This window comes from Salvelinus fontinalis, chromosome 38, assembly GCF_029448725.1.
Source record: "Salvelinus fontinalis isolate EN_2023a chromosome 38, ASM2944872v1, whole genome shotgun sequence".
Classification (NCBI taxonomy): Eukaryota; Metazoa; Chordata; class Actinopteri; order Salmoniformes; family Salmonidae; genus Salvelinus; species Salvelinus fontinalis.
Genome location: NC_074702.1, coordinates 20790282 through 20812780, shown reverse-complemented (window position 1 = coordinate 20812780; position 22499 = coordinate 20790282). Strand labels below are relative to the sequence as shown.

Here is a 22499-nt window from a genome sequence, read left to right as displayed (position 1 = left end):
AATCAAGCCACAAGATCCATACACAATACTACCTATTACATGGAAATAAGATGACTTCTCCAGTCGATCTGAAATGCTGAGGGGAGAAATGGGATGAACATCGCCTTGCCTTAAAGAGTGAGGTGTGAGCTTCACTTCCTGACATAAACAATTTCACAGAATGATGGGGTGTTATAAAGATGAGGCCTGCACTTTTAACATGTGCTTTGCATTACTACACTATTCTTATCAGGCCTCCAGTATTGTCTTGAGCCTGGCATGTCATGTTTACACATGCCATGGGAGTGTGTCTTCTGAGGGGGAGGGGAAAGCTTTACTACTCTCGAATGACAGTTGGTGTGTAAAAGAAGCCTTAAGCTGTGACGGAGATGAAGTGCTCAACTTTCTAACAGCAATCACTCAGGTATTGAAGGGTGTTATGCTGAAACTACAGGGACAACACATCTTATCAACAAAAGGTTAAAAAGTGGGTCAAAGCAGCTGTAAGAGACTCAGCAATATGTGATTGTGTTAGTTCCAATGCAGCCATTTTTATGTCAATATCAAGTCATTTCAGGGTAAAAATGAACTTATTGTGATTGTTTTCCATTAAAATGGTCAAAAGTAAACTTAAATAGCTTCTTAGCAATCAGCAATTTCTCAAGATACAATTTTGCTCGGACTGTGGGAGTGGTCTGAGTGGGGAGGGGAAAACTATCTGTTATTGGCAGAGAGGTTTTGAACTATTTATTTTTGGTCTATTAACTAATCCACTGCCTCGTGATGTCACCAGGCAGGCCAAAACTCCATCCCACCAAAACAGGCTAAAATTTCTGTCAGTCTTTTCAAACAGCTCTTACGCTAAAATGACATAATTGTCACAATTTCACAGTATTATTCCAACTTCTTAGTGTGGAAATATACTGTACTGTATATTAAACACAGGAAAATTACGTTTTTGACTGCACTGGGCCTTTAAGAAAATTGCCCCAGTCCTATCTCTAGTCCCCCTAATGTCCCCCACCCTGAAAGGACTGAACAGTGGCAGTGACCCCTGGTCAGTCAGCTCTGCTTGGGGGTCTGTGTGTGATGATGCATGTCTCTCCATGAGGCCAGTGTGTTTGTGTGTGTGTGTGTTTGAGGGGGTAGTCTAGGAGGCAGACAGTGGGACAGCAAGGCAGTCATGGGCCGCTCTCTCTCCCCCCTCCCCCTTACCAAGTCTCAGTTGTGAGAGGTTATTGTGTTGGCCTGGGAATGCATGGCCCCCACCTCTACATGCCAGCGTTATTGTAACCCCCCACCCATTCCTCTTAAACCAACCCTGACAAAGAGACCCTCACCCTCACCCCCCCACCCCCAACCCAACTGCATAACGAGACCTTCACTATTATGATAAGTTTCTTTCATTTTCTAACAACGTACATGTGCTACCATCTCCATGTACAAATAGCCCATATTATCTATGACACATCTACAGTAGAAATATTTTAAAAATCCTTGAGAGGAACTATAACAAATTGAACATAATATAATTTGACCAAATATATTATTTTTCATGTATTTCATGTAAAGATCTGAAACTGCCTCACTGTGCCTTTAGGAGCTGCAGATGTCACCACAAGAGGGCAGTATGTCCTTATGTTAAGAATAATCATGGCCCTATTTCTCATCCCTTTATCCACTGTTGTTGTACCTTCTCTCATACAGTGCTATGTCCTGATAAAGCCTGGGCCATGGTTCATTAACGGTGTCTATATAATAGAGATGGAGTTACAGCCATCCATACATTGGAAAAAGAAAGTTACAAAACCAAATGCAGTGCCTTGAAGAAAAGCTATTTTTAATAAAAGTAATATACAAAAAGAATATCTGACGTTAGGTTGCTATAAAACGTAGATATGTACATTATTTATACATAATAACATGGGGACAAGGACCTTGAGTCCTGAATACAGTAAGTAGGGACGTTGGGCTGTGAGGAGTGAAGCCTTACTGGGTTTGTGAGTTCTGGAGTCCATGTGTGTCCTGATCAAAATCACTGAAAGGCTGCAACCACATGTATACATTGTATCTATAGTTTTAGGTTAATATATGCAAACATAGCAACTGCAGTTAAGTTATATGGGGGGAAAAATGTACGGGTGCAGTCGATAATTGGATCAAACACCAGCGTACAAAAGGCACCCCCAGTAATTTAAAATGTGGAGACAATGTGGATACAATAGCCAGAAGGGATTTTATCAGTGTGTTTGTTAGGGAAGTGTTCCTGGTTCTCACTTTGTCCCCACTGTGCATCACAGTAACTCTACAGCCATGGAAAAAATGAGATATTTGTTTATACAGCTATACATAGGAGTTATCAAGTACAAAATCGTAAAGTGAAGACATTTTGGAGAGCTAGTTTTGGGGAGTTTCTGTCTAGCTACGGCAACAAACATAGATCCATTTCAAACAGATCATTTGTAAAATAATTGTCAGCAATGGAGTTTCTGTGATTGTACTGTTCGACTTTTCTTTGACTACTCAAAACTATTCCTTCCCACCCAAGCCCTCCCTGAATTTCCTGGCTCCTTTAGCACAATACATTCATCAGACATTATCAGGACATCGTGGGGTCATCCTGCCCTCTTGTTTCCAAGACGATAGGACAGGAAGTTTCAGAAATGATTGGCATCACACAACACCATCTCTGAACCAACATAGAGCTAGAAACAGAAGAAAGGAGCACGTCCTTGTAAGACACATAAACACAGTGCACCACAAGGGCTGGGTTCATTATATCTATATTGGAGTATAAAAATATTTCCTATCTGAAACCCATCACTATATTCTATAATACACATAATTGATACCAAGTGAAGGTTTCTCACCAGGCATATCAACAATGCTTTTACCGTTCTAAGCATTTTAAGGTTTGTACTTATTTTTGGGTGAATGGATTCTGCAATCAAGACTGAGAATCATCCACTAGTGCAATTAGACCGTGATTGAAAGGGAAAGTATTTGACAATAGTCTAGAAGCTCTAGAATCTCTTGCATATGAGTTACTCATAACTTCACATATCAAGGAGTAAGCAACACGATTGACTGCTTTTTTCATCTAATCAATTTTCCTTAAGTTATATAAGGTTCCTCCTAGAGATCATATCTACCTCCTGCTCAACTGAAGAAGGTGAACTGCCCCTGTGTAGGGCAAAAATGCTGTCAGGATAGAATGTCGTAAAGGAACAGATCAGAGCTTCTCCATTTGCCCGTTTCCTTGGCATGACTGTCTTTATCCAATAGAATGTCTGAAACAAAAACATTACAATACAAAATAAATGGGTTCCGGTAACATATACATTTGACATATTAAGTTCAAAGTCCTTATAATGTAGAAGAACAACATTGTCCCTGTTGGTTCAACATAATTTCAGAGCTAAAATAAATACAGTTTCAACACTTCACAGAGAGAAATAAAACGGAATAAATAAATTCATCTCACTAAGACTTGTAATCCCTCTTCCACCACATAAAGCTTCAGCAAACCTGTCAACATGAGAAAAAATAACAGGAGGCAATTTTCTGTGTGCTTTGTTTCCCTTACAACCAACCAGCATTGACACACCATACACAATCACTAGCAGGTACTAAGTCAGTCAATGTTGCAGTGAATGATGGGTTGTGGTTTATGAGTACCCTAAAAAGGGTGTGGCAGGTTGTCCTGACTATGGCTCCTCTGACTCTGGCTGTAACTCAAAGTGTCCCTGTATGTCAGCGCCAGCGCCGGTCGCTCGTACATTTCACTTAGAGCCTCAAACTTATCCCCCCAGTGGGATAGCCGGTCGAAGCTGAAGGCTGCTCCCTCCTCTTCCTCTGCTGTATCGTGGGAGATAGCAGAGCCCAGCGAGCTGAGGCTACCGACCGGGGACCCGGCGCCCTCGATGCTCCAGACGTGATAGCTGTCCGGCGGGAACTCCTGACTGTCGTTGTCGGCCTCCCAGATGATGCGCGCCACGTAGCTCTTGAAGTCCATGGGGCAGTGACCCACGGAGCTAGCATGAGCATCATTACTATCATTAGTATAGCTAGCATTGCTAGCGTGGTGATGATGGCGGTGGTGGTGGTGGGGGATGTGGAGGTAGGGGGTCCCTGAGCTGCAGGCTGAGCCAGCAGGGTGCACCTCCTCCTGGGAGCCCTGGGAGGACTTGATGAGGGGGGCGGTGGTGCAGGATGAGGACTGGGACAGGCTGGAACACAGGGGCCTCTTCAGCTCTGTGATGTCATAGGCATTCTGGAGGGATGAAATGGCATCAAATTAAAAACATAAGTATGAAAAATAAGTAAATGGTACTATCTAGTGGTCAATTTAGAAATTGATCTCAATGAACAGCGACGTAGGTCATTTCACTGTGCTGCAATGTCTGACCTGTGTGTGTGTGTGTGTTTGTATGTGTATGTGCATGTGTGTGTGTATGTGTGTGTATATGTGTGTGTGTGTGTGTGTGTGTGTGTGTGTGTGTGTGTGTGTGTGTGTGTGTGTGTGTGTACCTGGTCCTGCTCTCCTCCTCCCTCCTCGTTGTAGTTGAGGATGTTTTCTCTGATGTCCTCCCAGCTCTGGTGTTCTGCAGGGATGTGGTACACACCCCTCTTCTGGAACTTACTACGACTGCCCTTCTGGTTCCACACTGTCACGGCTACCAGCACAGCTACAGGACACAGAGAAAGGAAACAGTTCAGTCATTATAGTGGATGGAAGAGAATGAGAGATAACACTACTGTACTCTACATGCATCTGAGTGTAGAAGGGAAAGAGATGAAGCAAAACCTATCCTTTTCACATTCACCTCTTGTCTTCTGTCGGCCATCTACCGTCCCTCAGGCAATCCTACACTCTATTTTCCCCTCTCCCTTCATGCCATCTCTCTCAATTTCCCCTCCTCTCTCCCTGCAAGTCTAACCATCACTGATTTTTAGACATTCACCACTGCAGCTACTTCACCCTTTTCCTCATCTCGCTTGACATTTCTAGTTTTAGCACTCAGATGTTTATGTTCGTCTTCTCCACTTCTCATCCCCCTCTCCTTTCCCTGGCATGGGGCTATGATCTCGCTGCGTCGTGTATCAGGGCCGCCAGCTTTGACAAAGGGGCCCTCGGGGGCACTGCCAGTCTGACATCACACAGCCGTACCCGTCAGAGGCTCATACAAACCTCGCTACCCGTCACGTCACTGAACGGCCCTCTAGTCTCTAGTCTATTTCCCCTGCCCTCGCTTCTACATACATCTACAGTTGAAGTCGGAAGTTTACATACACCGTAGCCAAATACATTTAAACTCAGTTTCAAGATTCCTGACATTTAATCCTAGTAAAAATCCCCTGTCTTAGGTCAGTTAGGATCACCACTTTATTTTAAGAATGTGAAATCTCAGAATAATAGCAGAGAGAATGATTTATTTCAGCTTTTATTTCTTTCATCACATTCCCAGTGGGTCAGAAGTTTACATACACTCAATTAGTATTTGGTAGCATTGCCTTTAAATTGTTTAACTTGGGTCAAACGTTTTGGGTAGCCTTCCACAAGCTTCCCACAATAAGTTGGGTGAATTTTGGCCCATTCCTCCTGACAGAGCTGGTGTAACTAGGTCAGGTTTGTAGGCCTCCTTGCTCGAACACACTTTTTCAGTTCTGCCCACAAATTTTCTATAGGATTGAGGTCAGGGCTTTGTGATGGCCACTCCAATACCTTGATTTTGTTGTCCTTAAGCCATTTTGCCACAACTTTGGAAGTATGCTTGGGGTTATTGTTCATTTGGAAGACCCATTTGCCACCAAGCTTCAACTTCCTGACTGATGTCTTGAGATGTTGCTTCAATATATCCACATACATTTCCGACCTCATGATGCCATCTGTTTTGTGAAGTGCACCAGTCCCTCCTGCATCAAAGCACCCTCTTGATGCTGCCACCCCCGTGCTTCAAGGTTGGGATGGTGTTCTTCGGCTTGCAAGCCTCCCCCTTCTTCCTCCAAACATAACGATGGTCATTATGGCCAAACAGTTCTATTTTTGTTTCATCGGACCAGAGGACATTTCTCCAAAAAGTACGATCTTTGTCCCCATGTGCAGTTGCAAACCGTAGTCTGGCTTTTTTTAATGGAGGTTTTGGAGCAGTGGCTTCTTCCTTGATGAGCGGCCTTTCAGGTTATGTCGATATAGGACTTGTTTTACTGTGGATATAGATACTTTTGTACCTGTTTCCTCCAGCATCTTCACAAGGTCCTTTCCTGTTGTTCTGGGATTGATTTGCACTTTTCGTACCAAAGTACGTTCATCTCTAGGAGACAGAATGCGTCTCCTTCCTGAGTGGTATGACGGCTGCGTGGTCCCATGGTGTTTATACTTGTGTACTATTGTTTGTAGAGATGAATGTGGTACCTTCAGGCGTTTGGAAATTGTTCCTAAGGATGAACCAGACATGGGGAGGCCTATCATTTTTTTTCAGAGGTCTTGGCTGATTTCTTTTGATTTTCCCATGATGTCAAGCAAAGAGGCACTGAGTTTGGAGGTAGGCCTTGAAATACATCCACAGGTACACCTCCAATTGACTCAAATGATGTCAATTAGCCTATTAGAAGCTTCTAAAGCCATGACATAATTTTCTGCAATTTTCCAAGCTGTTTAAAGGCACAGTCAACTTAGTGTATGTAACCTTCTGACCCACTGGAATTGTGATACAGTGAATAATAAGTGAAATAATCTGTCTATAAACAATTGTTGGAAAAATGACTTGTGTCATACACAAAGTAGATGTCCTAACCGACTTGCCAAAACTATAGTTGTTAACAAGAAATTTGTGGAGTGGTAGAAAAAAGAGTTTTAATGACACTTAAGTGTATGTAAACTTCCGACTTCAACTGTAATTACACATCTATCTATATAGTGTTTATCAATGCTGCTAATGGACAGCATTATAATGGCTAATCTATAGATCTTTTTAAGCACGATCAATGTTGCGTAAAAACAGCTCACTATATGAAGGGTGAAAGGTCATGTGAAGAGAGGGTTTTAGCCGCCCATATTTACCGAAGAAGACGAGCAGACACATGCTGATGACCAGGATGGAGCCCGGGCTGAGGGCGGCCATACGGTGGGCTTTCATCTGGCCCACCTCACACCGCTGACCTCTGAACCCCTCGGGGCAACGGCACTGCCAACTGTCGGGGGTCAGGGCGTGGCAGGTGCCCCTGTTACGGCAGGCTGAGGGTCCACAGGGGGAGGGTACACAGCGGTGGTGGCCTGATGTCTCGTCTGTCACCGTCACCTGCCCACCTGGACACCTGGGAGAGGACAGAGAACATGTTTGTTCTTTTAACTATGTCTGTGTGTCCTTAGCATGTGTAAGATTGTGTGTGTGTGTGAGAGAGTGCTTGTACGTGTTTAAATGTGTGTGTGTGTGTGTAGCTAGCCTCACACACCTGCACTGGTGTTTCCTCCACAGGTCCACACAGTAGAGGGGGTTGCGGCAGGGCTTGGCACTGCAGGCGTCTGAGTGACAGCCTGAGGTCACCCCCCTCCGCTCCAACACTGTACTGAACTCTGTACTCTGACCATCCAGAGGGAGGGAGTGGCCGTTCAGCCTCACATCCCGCAAGCAGCCTGCGAGAGTGGAAGGGAGAGAAACTTAATGACTGACAAATACTAATAGGATAACATTCTTAGAGATAATCAGAGATAATCAGAGATAACTGTTTTCTGTAATTGCTATTTCTAAGAAATGTATTTACCTTGGTAAAGTAAAATAGAGGGAAAAAAGGGAACGATTGAGTAAATAAGATAGAACAAAATGAAGACAGAAAGATCAGTCACTCCTTGACATGGACCTGTGGCTTATTGACCCATCCAAAGATACCAACACTGAGAGGTAGAGGGCAGACACACCAAGGGAGAGACAAGGAGAGAGGAGCTCATTACAGTGAAGAGGAGGCGAGGAGTAGAGACAGGATGAGGTGGAATGATGAGAAGAGAGGATGAAATGAGAGAGGAAAACAGGAGAATAGATTGAGGAAAACAGGAGAATAGATTGAGACAAAGAGGAGACAGCGGAGAAAGAAGAGAGAATCAGTAGAAAAAACATGGAAAGGACAGAAGAGGAGACAATCTTACCCTGGAAGTCAGCAGATTGTCCCAGGGTTGGTCCATTTCCCAGCAGCACACTGGAGGGGTGCACTACAATCTCCCGCCTGTTCCCCATCCAGGCCCTGACCTCCCGCGAGCCACCACCCTGCTCCAGGCGCAGCGTGAAGAGGTTGTCGTGACGATGCAAGCTGGCGAGGACCCACTGGCCCCCGTCGACTCGCTGGCTGGCCAGGCGGAGGGAGTGGGCACTGTCGCCCAGGTTGGCACGCACCGACAGGTGGCCGTCTACGATCTGAGAGAGCGGAGAGAGGACATCAGCAAATGTAGCCACTTTTCACTTTCCAATTGACTAAATTGGATCCTGTGAGTGATGTTACAGCAGGGCACTGACCTCCAGGATGATGTACTCATTGGCATCGCGGGACGTCATGGAGAGCAGGGTGCCAGAGGAGGAGCGTGTGCGGAGCAGGAGCTGGATGTGTGTACGACGGGGGCTACCTCCCCCCCTCAGCTGGTAGCGTAGCATACTGTCCCTGACGAAGGACCACTCTGGTAGAGCTACAGGGGAGAGAGGCGATATAGTTAATACTCTCTCTCACACACATTCACACACCAAAATACTGCTGTGAAGAACCAGTCCACCAGAAAAGTCACCTACCTATGTCACACTTGTGCCCGCTGTACCCGGGGTGACAGTCACAGCTGAAGGAGCCCCACTCGCCCAGGCAGGTTCCGTGGACGCCACAGGAGGGGCCACTTGCTGTCACACACACCCCGTCTGTCAGGCCACAGCCTGGGGAACTATCCAAGCTCTCCCCCGGAATTCCCAGGTCATACACCTCCAGAGAGAGATGTACATTATAGGTTAAATATCAGCTTAGAGAAACATAAAGATAGCCCTCAGAGTCAGTTATCAACATTTCTGTTAGAAAGGGGCTTTATGTCAACAGTCTGAGCCCAAATGGATGCCATTGCTGCCCTGTGATCCTCTCATTTCACACCTCATGTCAAATAGGGCTTTATATGTTCAACTTCCTGAGCCAAAATGGGTATTACTGTTGCTGTATATACTGTCTGATCCAAAATGGTTATCACTCATGCTGTCCTGCTGTGCTCCTCTCCCCTAACTTTCATGTCAAGCAGGACTGTATATGGTCAACTGTCAACCGTCTGAGCCAAAATGGCCACCACTCCATTCCCGTGTTCCCTCCCTTTCATATTTCCCAGCAGTGACGCAAAACCACACAAGCTAATCTGCTTTCAGGAATAGTTTATGGAGGAGATGTTCTTTTAATTTATGTCTTATTTGGACATTGAAATCGTTTTTCGGCCTCAGTTCATAAGCTGTGCTCAAACGACCGTCTGTCCAACTCTCTCCCCCGGCACTCTCAGCCAGTGCCAATAGAAGACACACACAAAGAGATTGACACGCACGCACGCTGCAGAGAGAAGTCGCAAAAGAGACAGAGAAGCTAACACTCTCCCAACTGGAAGACACATACACTGCCTCTCAAAACACTGTAGGAAAAACCCACTCACATAAACAAATGAATATTGACAACCCCATAGAGTAAACAGACAAAAAAAAGCATCTCTTCTTCCCAGGTATATTAATACAGCTGCCAGTCTCCGTCTCCTTACAGCTCTGTTCATAAACCTGTCACTATCAGTCTGATCGGATAGACAGCTCTGTCACTCTGATGGGGAGCATGAAAACACTGTGACAGTGAGGAAAAGAGGATAGAACTACTAGAGAAGTGGGAAATAAAAGGTGGTGGAGGAAGAGGAGGTGTGACTTTAATGCAGAGGGAGAGAAAGAACGAAAGAAAGAAAGAGAAAGCAAGGGAGGGGGAAAGAGAGAGGTTAGGGTAGAGAGGTTACCTTGCTATCGACCACCAGGTTCCTGAGGCAGCCAGTGAAAGGTTTGTAGCGTCTGTGTGTGGAGGTCTCCTTCACCCCACCCAGCTGGAGAGGCTGGTTCACATTCAAGAACCTGGGATGGGGAGGAGAGGGAGATAAAGGTTGGTTTCCATCCAACCTTTTTACACAAGCATAGTACATGTTGGATCAAAAATGTCATGACAGGCCTGGTGGAAATAGAAAATTTTTCGGTAAACTTTCCAAATGTCGACAAAAAAAAAAAGAAGCTTTTTGTGTCGGTAAAATTAATTACCGTATACGAGAAATGTAGATAAAAACGCTTTTATGCACAAATATTGATATAATAACCATTATATTGAAGGAAACTTGGAGTCACGCGATGACATGTTTTGTAATCCTCCCACTACGACTCGTCGAGAAAGCATGCAATTTATTAGGCTACAGATGAAATAGGTCATGATGAACTTCACAGGGGGTGAAAGTGCACGGTGATGAGCTTGATGCTCCTTTCCAACAAATATCGAGGGTCTTATTCCGGTGACATGATGCTTGGCTGCCGTTTGACAAATACAAATGATCTCGCTCTTTTGTCCATAATAATAATCTCATCATGTAGGTTAGATGTGCTCTCTAGTCAACAGCATGCAAATAGTGCTATTGGCTAGAGCGCACATGCCAATACCAGAGTGGGCACACTCGCTATATAACAAAAAACATTTTTTGAGAGAAAACCATCTGTAGAGTTTAAAATACAATTGAAACCCATTTCACTTGTATTTTTGTATTCAGTACGTGGGAATTTGACCGCAAAATATATTTTTATGTGCACTACGTCATCAGTTGTTATTTTGCTTATTTTAGAATATTCACATGAAAATCTGTTGCCAATTGAATGGAAACCCAGCTAGTGTTAGCTTGTGCATAACATGGTTTGTCAGTAGTGGTCTTCAGTGGTCTGTAGTAGTCTAGTGGTCTTCAGTGGTCTGTAGTAGTCTAGTGGTCTTCAGTGGTCTGTAGTAGTCTAGTGGTCTTCAGTGGTCTGTAGTAGTCTAGTGGTCTTCAGTTGTCTGTAGTAGTCTAGTGGTCTTCAATTGTCTGCTCTTACCTCAGGTTGCCAGGGGTCTCTCCAGAAGCCTTGCAGCCAGACTGATCTGTCTCCAGCACCTCCACCACTAGACCCTCCACCTCATTCACCACTGCCCCCGAACACTGGTCTAGGATCAGTTGAACTGCCTGGATTAAACACATCATATAGTACCACCGTCACGTTCACAGTCAGGTCCTAGCTCAGTTCATAATGTAAGCATCCCAATGAGGATTCCCCCTTCGGCTATTCCCCAATTCCCAACCATTCCCTCCTCCCAACCATTCTGGGAATATGTCTGGACCTTTCCGTCACTGACGATGTCCAGGCGGTGCCATCGGCGGTCCGTGACGGTCGATCTCGTTGGGAGCTGCAGCGTCAGTGTTCCCGATCCATGGCTGATGCTGAGGGTCGGAACGCCATTCCTCAATTCTGGAAGAGAGACAGGAAACAGGGATGAGGAGAGATAATCACTTTGAGGCTTGAGATTATCGAGATTATCACGCCGCCAAATTTACCCTAGTAAAACTGACTATCCTACCGATCCTCGACTTCGACGATGTCATCTACAAAATAGCTTCCAATACTCTACTCAGCAAACTGGATGCAGTTTATCACAGTGCCATCCGTTTTGTTACTAAAGCACCTTATACGACCCACCACTGTGACCTGTATGCCCTAGTCGGCTGGCCCTCGCTACATGTTCGTCGTCAGACCCACTGGCTCCAGGTCATCTACAAGGCTATGCTAGGTAAAGTGCCGCCTTATCTCAGTTCACTGGTCACGATGGCTACACCCACCCGTAGCACGCGCTCCAGCAGGTGTATCTCACTGATCATCCCTAAAGCCAAAACCTCATTTGGCCGCCTTTCCTTCCAGTTCTCTGCTGCCTGCGACTGGAACGAATTGCAAAAATCTCTGAAGTTGGAGACTTCTATCTCCCTCAACAACTTTAAACATCTGCTATCCGAGCAGCTAACCGATCGCTGCAGCTGTACATAGTCCATCGGTATATAGCCCACCCAATTTACCTACCTCACCCTCATACTGTTTTTATTTATTTACTTTTCTGCTCTTTTGCACACCAGTATCTCTACTTGCACATGATCATCTGATGATTTATCACTCCAGTGTTAATCTGCTAAATTGTAATTATTCGATTTATTGCCTACCTCCTCATGCCTTTTTGCACACATTGTATATAGATTCTCTTTTTTTCTACCATGTTATTGACTTGTTTATTGTTTACTCCATGTGTAACTCTGTGTTGTTGTCTGTTCACACTGCCATGCTTTATCTTGGCCAGGTCGCAGTTGCAAATGAGAACTTGTTCTCAACTAGCCTACCTGGTTAAATAAAGGTGAAATAAAAAAAATAATAAAAGATCACATAACAGTGGAAACACACACTCTCCATCAATCAATCTAGTCATTTTCACAAACACATTCTTGGAAACAAGCCATTCTAGCCACCAAGCGCTTGAAACTGTCTGACTCACCAATATGCAGAGTTACATTGATGAGCCACCTTAATGTTGCATTAACAGTATGGTGTGAAAGTGTGTATGACTACATGGTGTGTGACCTGACCAATCTCTGTGTTCTACACTGCTACTCAGTTGAGCAGCACCAGTGAAAAATGCTTCACTGCAATCAATTCAGCAGCCATGTTCGATTTGCTATCCCCGGAGCGGGGGAACTTGGAGCAGGCTCGATAATTACATAAATTAATGCGACGGGGCTACCAAACAGATTATGTAAGGCCTTTCTAAAGGCCAAACTGGACTAATCTTTTAGGGACCACTGGGATGTGACATTAGGATTAGGGGGGACATGACTTGACATAAAAGCCACATGGCTTATAGGGACCTGAATATGACGCAGGTGTAACGGTGGTCCTCCTCCTCTTCAACCGAAGAGGAGGAGTAGTGATTGAACCAAGGCGCAGCGGGTTGTGAATACATAATTTAATAAAGACACGGCAAAACAATGAAGACAGAAAACGACCTAGACTTGAATAAACTACAAAATAACAAAACCGAAATGTATAGACAGACCTGAACAATACGAACTTACAAATAACGCGAAGAACGCACGAACAGGGAAAAATAGACTACACAAAATGACGATGTACAAAAACAAACCGAACAGTCCCGTATGGTGCGACAAACACTGACACAGGAGACAACCACCCACAACGAACACTGTGAAACAACCTACCTAAATATGACTCTCAATTAGAGGAAAACGCAAAACACCTGCCTCTAATTAAGAGCCATACCAGGCAACCCTTAAACCAACATAGAAACAGAAAACATAGAATGCCCACCCAAACTCACGTCCTGACCAACTAACACATACAACAAACTAACAGAAATAGGTCAGGAACGTGACAGCAGGCTTATGTGGATATGAGTATGCCACCTTCACTGATCCCCATATTGCTTACCTATCCATTTCCAAAGTAGGAAAGTAGGAGTAAGTGGGTTGGACTATGGTGTGGTTGTTTCTGTTCAGGCCCTACATGTAGGCTGTCTGTTCTTACCCAGAGCGATGTAGTCCTCCTGCTCTCCGGCCTGGGCGGGGCCTAGAGGGCCGTTGTAGAGCAGCAGCCCATTGGCTGACTCTGTTATGAACTCTAATGAGATGTGGCTCTGAAAGCAAGGCCTGATGGGAGGGAACCAGGCGTAACCCTGGCCGCGGAAGGTGTGCTTGGTCTGCTGGCACTCAGGCCCGTCAAACATGGGTGGACACTTGCACCTGAACGGCAGGGGAGAAACATTGCAAACGTGTTATTTCTAACAGCTAATGCTAACTAGCGAGAGCTCTTGGTCCAACTGTCTTTGTCCGTTATACCTGTATCCCAACTCGCTGTCCTGACAGGTGCCTCTGTTGAGGCAGGGGTTGCGGGGGTAGGAGGAGCAGGACTGGTGCAGGCTCTCTCTGGCCCTGCAGCTGCAACGTGCCTCAGAGGAGGCGGAGACAGACACCAGGGAGGTGTTCCCGGAGCTGAGGGCGGTGGGGGTGAGGCTGAAGGTGACGTCGCTGCTGCAGCCACCCGACTGACTGCAGTCTGTGTAGGGACACTCGTCTATACCCACCTGGGAGATAGACACACCCAGTGCTGCTTCCAACTGAGAGAGGAGGGGGGAGAGAAAGAGAGCGTCAGTCTACTGCCTGTCAGTGAAGTCAAATTGGTTTGAATCAGTCTTCATATCATATTCATATCAGTCTTTCATAGTCTTCATTTACAGCCAGGTGATGTCTCTGGATGAATTCATTCTGACTCAATCTGACTCCAATGGCTTAAAAGCAACTCACCAGCTCCACCCAAGCTTAACAGGCAGCAGTAAAACTGTCAGTGACACACACTCAGTGTATAAACAACTGCTTCTGGGCAGCGCAACACTCACTACAAAACAGTTTAGGATTTATGGACTAGTGAAGACTTTATAAAGACTCAGACGTTCTCTCCTGTCATCCCTCTTTTTCTCTCCTGTCATCCCTCTTTTTCTCTCCATCCATCTCTCTCCCTTTCTGTTCACCCGGCACAAGCTTGGGTCACCAGCTGCTATCTCATGCCTTAAATGGATATGAAAAATTTACACACACCGCCGCTGTGCGTGTGTGATTAAGTGTGTGTGAGAGTTTAAATGTGTGCCTGTGTGAGTGATGAAATATGTATGTTGTTGAACATGGTGTCAGTGTGTGTGTGTTTAAGTGTGTGTGAGATTTTAAATATTTGTTTCTTTTTAGTAGTGTTTCACTGTGTGTGAGATAGTGTAAATGATTGTAACGTTGTCTAGTGTGAAGCTTAATGCGTATTCAGACTCTTATATGAGACTTGTGTATCCCATCTTTACCTTAGCTTTATGCGCCATCACATTGCCGTGGAGTTTCTCGGCCTTGAAGTACGGCGAGCCGTGGGCGGCGAACCACACGTTGATCTCGCGCTCACCCTGGCGGTTGCCATTGGCGACAGAGAAGACGTGGACGTTGTCCCGGTCGGTCTGGAGAAGCTCGGAGAGGAGACGACCCAGGCGGGAGAAAGAACTCTCCTGACCCGGTGCACTACTGAAGAACTGTTCCACTGTGATGTCTGCCCAACAGGATGGTGGGATTGAATGGTCAGGACACTCAGTTCATCATTTTGTAGTTCAACACACTACAAAGTGGAATGCCCCTTGCAAAACACTCCCCTGCCCAATGTTCTACAGGTAATGATAGAACAGATCAGTCGGATGTATGTAAATTCTCAGCTGGTGTCTGGGGGTGATATGAACCTCGACCGTAGGGAACTATTAGATACAAGAAAGCCTGCCACACAGTACTCTGGCATGCATGTCATCACACGTGACACGGTTACTATGGAAACATTATGACAGCATTAGCTCCTTATGGGCTGTGGTCAGTGACCACGAAAAAGAGTGAAAAGTAAGAATATTGGCTGATACACTAGGGTGCAAAACACTCACTGGACAGGCGCAAAGAGCCGGCGTTCTGGACCGCCTCCTCGTCCAGCTCCATGACGACGACCTCTGCAGTGGAGGTCACGTCGGGCCAGGTCTTGTCGGAGACCCGCACCTCGAGGCTGTAGGAACCCACCGGTACAGGGGCCCCCTCTCTGATAATCAACTGGCCTGAGTTGTGGTTCAGACTGAACAACCCGCTGAGAGAGGGAGGAGAGAGGGGGAGATGGAGGGAGAGAGAAAGACAGAGGGAGAGAGAAATGGAAGACGATCGAGAGAAAAGGGGGGTAGTGGGAATAGAAGTAAAAGAGGGGGGGGGGGGGGTGAGAACAGAGAGTAAGAGAGATCAGCAGTAGTCCCTCCGGTGTTCATCCATGCAGGACTATCCCTGGCCTCCCTCCATGCTCACCATCTCACATTAAAACACTGAACTGTCCAGGGAGACAGCCACATGCATTATAGATGGCTTCACTATCAGTATCAATGCAACCCCCTCTTCCCTACCTCTCCTCCACTCTACCAACACCCCTCCCTCCTCCCACCTAGCCCCCTGTTAACTCCATTTCTCTATTCCCTGCATACCCAGTTCAGTGTTCACTCTATCAAAAAACTATTCCCCCTGAACCTGTTCCCACAGCCTCTTGGGTTCCTTCTATGTCTCTCTCTCTCTACTCCCCATAGACACATTCTCACTACACTAACCCCACCAGCCCTACCTAAGCCCCATGTTAATACTGCAGAACTTTCTATCCTATCCTGCTCCTAAAGTCTACTTCTCACTTCTCTAACTTTTCTTACTCACATGTCCTTGTTCCCTCTATTACAGTCACTCTTCTCCTTCCCAGCTATCTACTCATATCTTCTCTCCCCTTCCATCTATCATCCCTCTATTTACTTGGCCCCTGTCCACTCTGGTCCTTATCACTGGCTCAGATCATGACAAGGGAATGATGATGGTTCTGCTGTGACTATCTCCAGCTACCTCACTCTCTCCTCATCTCTCAAGTTAGAGGTCAATGCCAAGGAGTTCATCTGATGTCTTTCAAAATGTCTCTGTTTTTGAAGCTTCTGTCTCTACTGAAGATGGGGGAGGACAAGGCATTTGTAACAATAGGGAACGCTCATGTGGACAAAGGCAGTACCGTATGTGAGCTCAGCTCTATAGAGCCTTTGTACAACTGGAGCAAAATGCCCATGTTTATGGCTGCGTTATTCTTTTAGCATCACCTTGTTTGATGGCACACCAAGGTAAGTACCCTCACACACTGGCCCACGATCAAAAATGGCTACCCAGACTATTCACATTTCCCCCTCCCATCTCCACACCACTGCCACTCTCTGTTGTCATCTATGCATAGTCACTTTAATTAACTCTACCTACATGTACGTACTACCTCAACTAACCGGTGCCCTCGCACATTGACTCTGTACCGGCACCCCCCTGTATATATTGTTATTTTTTACTGCTCCTCTTTAATTACTTGTTACTTTTATCTCTTATTTTTATCTGTATTTTTTGGACCTGCACTGTCGGTTAGGGGCTCGTAAGTAAGCATTTCACTGTAAGGTCTACATCTGTTGTATTCGGCGCATGTGACTAATACAATTTGATTTGATTTGAAAAGAGATTTGAAATGGTCTCTCTCTTACATAACAATAAATTCTGGTTATGCATGGCCCGTGACCTTCAGAAGTCAGGCCAAACGAGGTAATCAACTGAGCCATAAGAAAATTAAACCGGCTGGCCCAATCGAAGAGGTGCTGAGCTGTGGGGAGATGTGTGTTATGTCATCCCTCCCCGGGAGACCATGTTAATGTAATACATTAATGAATCCCTGTTTGCAGAGCTAGCCGAAGCAAACATGCAACACAGCACTTTGGAGACAGAAAACAAATAGGCTTCAAATCATCATCTACAGGGATGGCTGGTAGGTATAATGAGATGATCCATATAGTTTGGTCCTTCGAGATGCATTGGGATCTGCTGACTGGGGATTCAACATGGTAATGGCTCTTTCTTGCTCACTTTCTCGCTCTCTCTGTCATTCCTTGTCATCTTTTCGTGTGCCTACTAGCTCTCCCGATTACAGGTGTCTCATTAGAGGGAGAGGTGCTAGCAGCGTAATCAGCTTCTTTTCAGTGCACACCAAACATTGCACACCCATCAAACAAAACCAGAGCGTCGTTCCTCGCTTCACTGAGAATTTTCAATACAATTCTTTATGAAGTATTAATAATGGTGCTCCTCACAATTCATATCTCCCTTTTTCTCTCGCTTTCCCTCTCTCTCATTCAATCTATTTCTACTTTCTCTGTTTCTCTTACACGGCCTGTTTCTCCTTCCCCTAACATTTCTCTTTCTCTCCTTTTACATTCTGTCTCTCTCTCTCTTTCAATCCCACACGTTCCTCCCCTCTTTTTGTACACTCTTTTGTCTTATACTCTTTTCCTCTCTCTTAAGTGGCCGGGCTTCATTCCAACTTTAGTGAGGAGATCAAAGTACCTGGGGGGTTTGCCTTTGAATCTGTAAACCTTTTCGCTCCAGTCATCACGGTCAGGGGATTGAACCTGTCCAAGCACTGTTGTGGGGAGAACACCTACGGGGGAAAACTCAGAATTAGGTGCGGGAAGACAACCCCTCCCTGTCGTACACCTAAAGCTCCCAGAGTGAGAGAAAGAAAGAAAGAAAGAGAGAGGAGGAGGAGGGGAGGAGGAGGAGGGGAGAAGATAAGTTGGAGAGCATCACCTCGTTGGCACATATGGACACGGTTTTGAAAACACAGCAGGGGAAGTGCACACATTAGCATGCTAGCTCCCGTTTTCCCTCCAAAAAGCTAAATGGAGTGCTGTAATCCCCTTAGGCGTGAAATAAAATAAAACATGTAATGGCTCCTGTTTATATGCCTATCAAACCTGGGACTTAAGCTTAAGTAAATTGTTTGCTTCATGGCATTTTGGAGATACATGATGAATTCTTATTAGAAGGTTAATGTACTTTCATCTGGCAAAACATCTACAGAGAATGCACAAAAAATACATTACAGAAAACCTGAGTTTTTCCAGCAGTAACAGCAAGCTAACAGATGGCCTGAAATATTAAATAAGTGATGTGGGGCTTCAAGAGGCCGTATGCATTCAACTGTGACTAGTAGTGTTGTAACAACATCAGCAGAATACTGGAGAAACATACCCTGGTAGCTGTACACAAAGAAGTCTGTGTGGCCCGGAGAGTGGGCGTGGTCATTCCTGTCGCCGATGACAACCGTCAGTGTGCTGGTTGAGCTCATTGGGGGAGAGCCGCTGTCAATCATGAGAATGGGAAGACGGTACTCCTTCTGGCGTTCACGGTCAAAGGTTCGCAGGGTAGTCAGTGCAGCGCTACCGTTGCGCAGGTCAGTCAGGTTGAAGTTGGTAGCATCGGAGGTTAACATCAGGAGACGGATGGAGAACGGTCCGCCATTGGGTGAGGAGTCACGGTCGGCTGCGTGGAGAAGCAGGGATGTATCGTTTATTCTCACCGCCTGGGGGGCAGCCATGTTTTCCCACACAATGGGCTTGTAGGGCACCTCAAACTCTGGCCCGTTGTCATTGACGTCCAGTACAGTAACCATGACGATGGCGGTGCCGGTGAGTGGCGGGCTGCCCATGTCGGAGGCTAGGACCATGAGTCTGTGCTGGGATACCATTTCCCGGTCCAGAGAGTCAGCCACTACCACCCAGCCTGACTGGTCCACCAGGAACTGCCCGTAGGGGTCAGACTCTTTGGCAATGCTGTAGGAGAAGCGGCCATTTAGTCCTGAGTCCAGATCGGCAGCGGTGACTTGAGCCACAATGGTGCCAATAGACACGTCCTCAGACATGGCAGGAGCCTCATAGAACTGTGGGAAGAAGACGGGTGCGTGGTCATTGGAATCCTCCACCTGAACCAGGCAGTATGCCAGGCTGAAGAAGTCTGCGTCTTCTGCCTTCACAGTCAAGTTGAATGTTCTCTCGTGGGGCTTTTCAAAGTCCATCTTCTTCTTCAGCCGCACCACACCACGCCGGTTCGCCTTGTCCGTCTCCACAAAGAACTTCCTGTCCTCGTCGCCTCCGACGATGCTGAAAGTGACCACTGCGTTCTCACCCTGGTCGCCATCGCTGGCGGAGACCGCCAGTACCTCGCTGTTTACCTCTAGGTCCTCTGTCACCTATTAATATTGATAACAAATTACATGAAAATATTGATAACAAAATAGTCATCAAACATATTACAGAGCAACAGTGTTGGGGTGAACATTTTGTATTTTGAGCAGGTGAACAAACCTGGGCATTGTAGACCCTCTGGGTGAAGACTGGTGGATGGTCATTCACATCTGACACCATGATAGTAGCCGTTCCAGTCCCAGACAAGCCCCCACCATCCCTGGCCTCAACCACAACCAGATAGCGGTCCTCCACCTCACGGTCCAGAGACCGTAGAACTGTACTGATGGTTCCAGTTGAAGGGTTGATGGAGAACAGATTGAGGTTGATCTCGTTGCGAACGTTTTGTACGATGCGGTAGGTCAGTATGGCGTTCTTCCCGGCCTTGGGGTCATCTAAATCCGTGGCCCTCATCTCCATCACTGAGGTATCGGCGGGAGAGTTCTCAGGCACGTGGCCAACAAAGCAGCCTGAAGAGTCCGGCGCCAGGCATGGGAAGACTGGTGCGTTGTCATTGATGTCACGAACTTCCAAAAGGACGTCAGCAAAGCCAGTGAGTCCCGCCCCTCCTTCATCGGTGGCCAGGACCAGGAAACGCCAGGCCGGGCGCTCCTCACGGTCCAAACGGCGTTGGGTGTAGATGCGGCCCGTACGCTCATCGATGGTGAACTCGCTGCCGGCTCCCTGGCCATGGAGTGAGTAGCGCAGGGCGCTCTGGTCTGCCTCCTGGTCTGGGTCGGTGGCTGAAACCTACAAACAGGAAACCAACAAAAAATGTTGCATTAGACAGTAGGGCCGGATAGAGTCTGCTGTGAATTCTTCTTTTCAATTAAGTTAACTATGAATATATAATTTGATTTAACCATTTCTGTTGATTTACGGATATTCTGCCTCTTCAGATTCCATCTGGTTCCAAAAATAGGACATGAAAAGAGCATTGATTGCAGTAGCCAATATACAGTCCGTTGCCTTGCAACAAAAAGAAGACTATTTTCCTTGTTTTCCTCTGTAGATAATTAACCTGCCTTCATGTTATCTCTGTGTGAAGGACAAGCTCAGACACTTCCCCCCACATCTATCACCAGAACGCACAATGCAATTAAAAGTTAATAGATGCCAGCAAAAGAAGAAATATACTTTCTTTCTTCCTCTCTTCTCCTCTCACCGGAGGGTTTGTTTACAAAGCCTTTGAAAGTTTCTCTTTTTTTCTCTCCATTTCCTGACAATGCAATGAGAAGACAATATCGAGACACTGTGCAGCGCACGACAGCCAAGGCCAGGTAAATACTCATTTCAAATTGGATTTCCTATCTTTTTTCTTTCGGCAGGATTGTATTCATATACAGAGCGAAGGAACTTCGGGGAGGGGATGGCTGCCTGCCACACACTGGAAACTATTAAGTGCATTAGAGGGGAACCGAGTGCACATCAAATCAATTCCAACTTCAGGAAAGCAGCCCTGGGTTGAATACTGTGACACATGCCTCCCTCTCTAGGATTACTTCCATGCCCCCATGAATCGTACTCCTTTTTAATCTGATTTACCTTGGCGACATGCACATACAGTATTATTGGGAATTAGTGGGAATAGGTGTGACGAAACTAGGCTGGGTACACAATGAAAGCCTAAGAAAAAGCAGGAGGCTCCACAACTATTTATCGTGGGTAAACTGTGGGTGCTCATGTTGAGTAGTATTAGGTATCAACACTTTAGGATAGGAGTATAACATCGGAGCATATTTGATTTCACACAATGTCCACATGTGCGATGAGTTACTGTATATATTATGTTACTTGAGAGGTGAAACCAAAGCCACATTTCCATCAATGGGTGGACAATGTCACTGCATTCACTTCCATTCTATTACATTTTTAATACTGCATCTTTAAAACAGAGTTTCCTCACAGCAAGTTTAGCTTTATCAAAAAAGGCTTTCAAATATCAGTTGTCATACCCTGCTTATGTCATTGTTACAAAGGGGCTATGTATGAATGGCCTCTGACCTCCAGCTAAAGACAGGAGGCTCTGTAAGTTAATGAAACAACCTAATGGCGTAATGCACTGTTTATGTGGCTGTTATAAGAGGTAAACCAGTACGTACTGCCTAGGGCAGGGATCATCAACTAGATTCAGTCGCGGGACAATTCTTTTCTTGAGTGGATGGTCGGGGGCCGGTACATAATTACAAATAGATAGACTGAAAATTGAGCGCAAGAAACCCAAACATATATACTATTTGACTAAAACATAATAATTTCAAACCTTGCTTACATTTGTATACGGAATACTTGAGAACAGAGTTCCAAAATTAAAATCATTTGGAGCTGATTTCCTGGTGTTGAAAATAAAATATTAAAAAAAGATTTGCCCAGAAAACTTGGGGAACCAAATAAAACCACATGCATTCCAAATTCGGCCCTTGAGTCGCCAGTTATAGTATGTATGACATCTGACCTCTAGGACGAAGACGGGCAGTTCGGTCTGCTCCTCTGTGACTGCGGCGTGGTACTCTGTCTGGCCGAAGACGGGCGCCTCGTCGTTGCAGTTCACCACCTGGACCACCACTAGGCTCTCGTTCTCCCATTTCCCGTCGGAGGCCACCAGTCTAAGCTCGTAGCGTTGCTCCATCTCGTAGTCTAAATGCTGGGCCACAAAGATGGTGCCCACCTCTGGCTCCACGTCAAAGGTGCCCATGGTATTGCCAGAGGTGATCTGGTAGCGGAGCTTGGCGTTGGCACCTGGACAAGGAGATATGGCTGTTTCAGGATTGCTTTTATTGGTTAGACAA

General features: G+C 45.9%; 1 protein-coding gene across 1 annotated transcript in view; it reads right to left on the bottom strand.

Moving 5' to 3' along the window:
- Window positions 1-1798: 1798 nt before the first annotated feature.
- The window catches only part of LOC129838155 (neural-cadherin-like), a 134650-nt gene continuing 113949 nt past the window's right edge, over window positions 1799-22499 (bottom strand). The window contains exons 17-34 of the mRNA XM_055904914.1: window positions 22166-22449; window positions 19831-20460; window positions 18719-19715; window positions 18032-18125; window positions 15535-15728; window positions 14923-15158; window positions 13916-14193; window positions 13605-13819; window positions 11365-11492; window positions 11082-11209; window positions 9977-10088; window positions 8754-8934; window positions 8487-8653; window positions 8123-8387; window positions 7435-7615; window positions 7043-7296; window positions 4510-4667; window positions 1799-4252 (exon numbers count right to left, since the gene is read on the bottom strand). Coding sequence (XP_055760889.1) covers window positions 3659-4252; window positions 4510-4667; window positions 7043-7296; window positions 7435-7615; window positions 8123-8387; window positions 8487-8653; window positions 8754-8934; window positions 9977-10088; window positions 11082-11209; window positions 11365-11492; window positions 13605-13819; window positions 13916-14193; window positions 14923-15158; window positions 15535-15728; window positions 18032-18125; window positions 18719-19715; window positions 19831-20460; window positions 22166-22449 — 5096 coding nt within the window. The 3' untranslated portion in view covers window positions 1799-3658. The remainder of the gene's footprint in view (window positions 4253-4509; window positions 4668-7042; window positions 7297-7434; window positions 7616-8122; window positions 8388-8486; window positions 8654-8753; window positions 8935-9976; window positions 10089-11081; window positions 11210-11364; window positions 11493-13604; window positions 13820-13915; window positions 14194-14922; window positions 15159-15534; window positions 15729-18031; window positions 18126-18718; window positions 19716-19830; window positions 20461-22165; window positions 22450-22499) is intronic.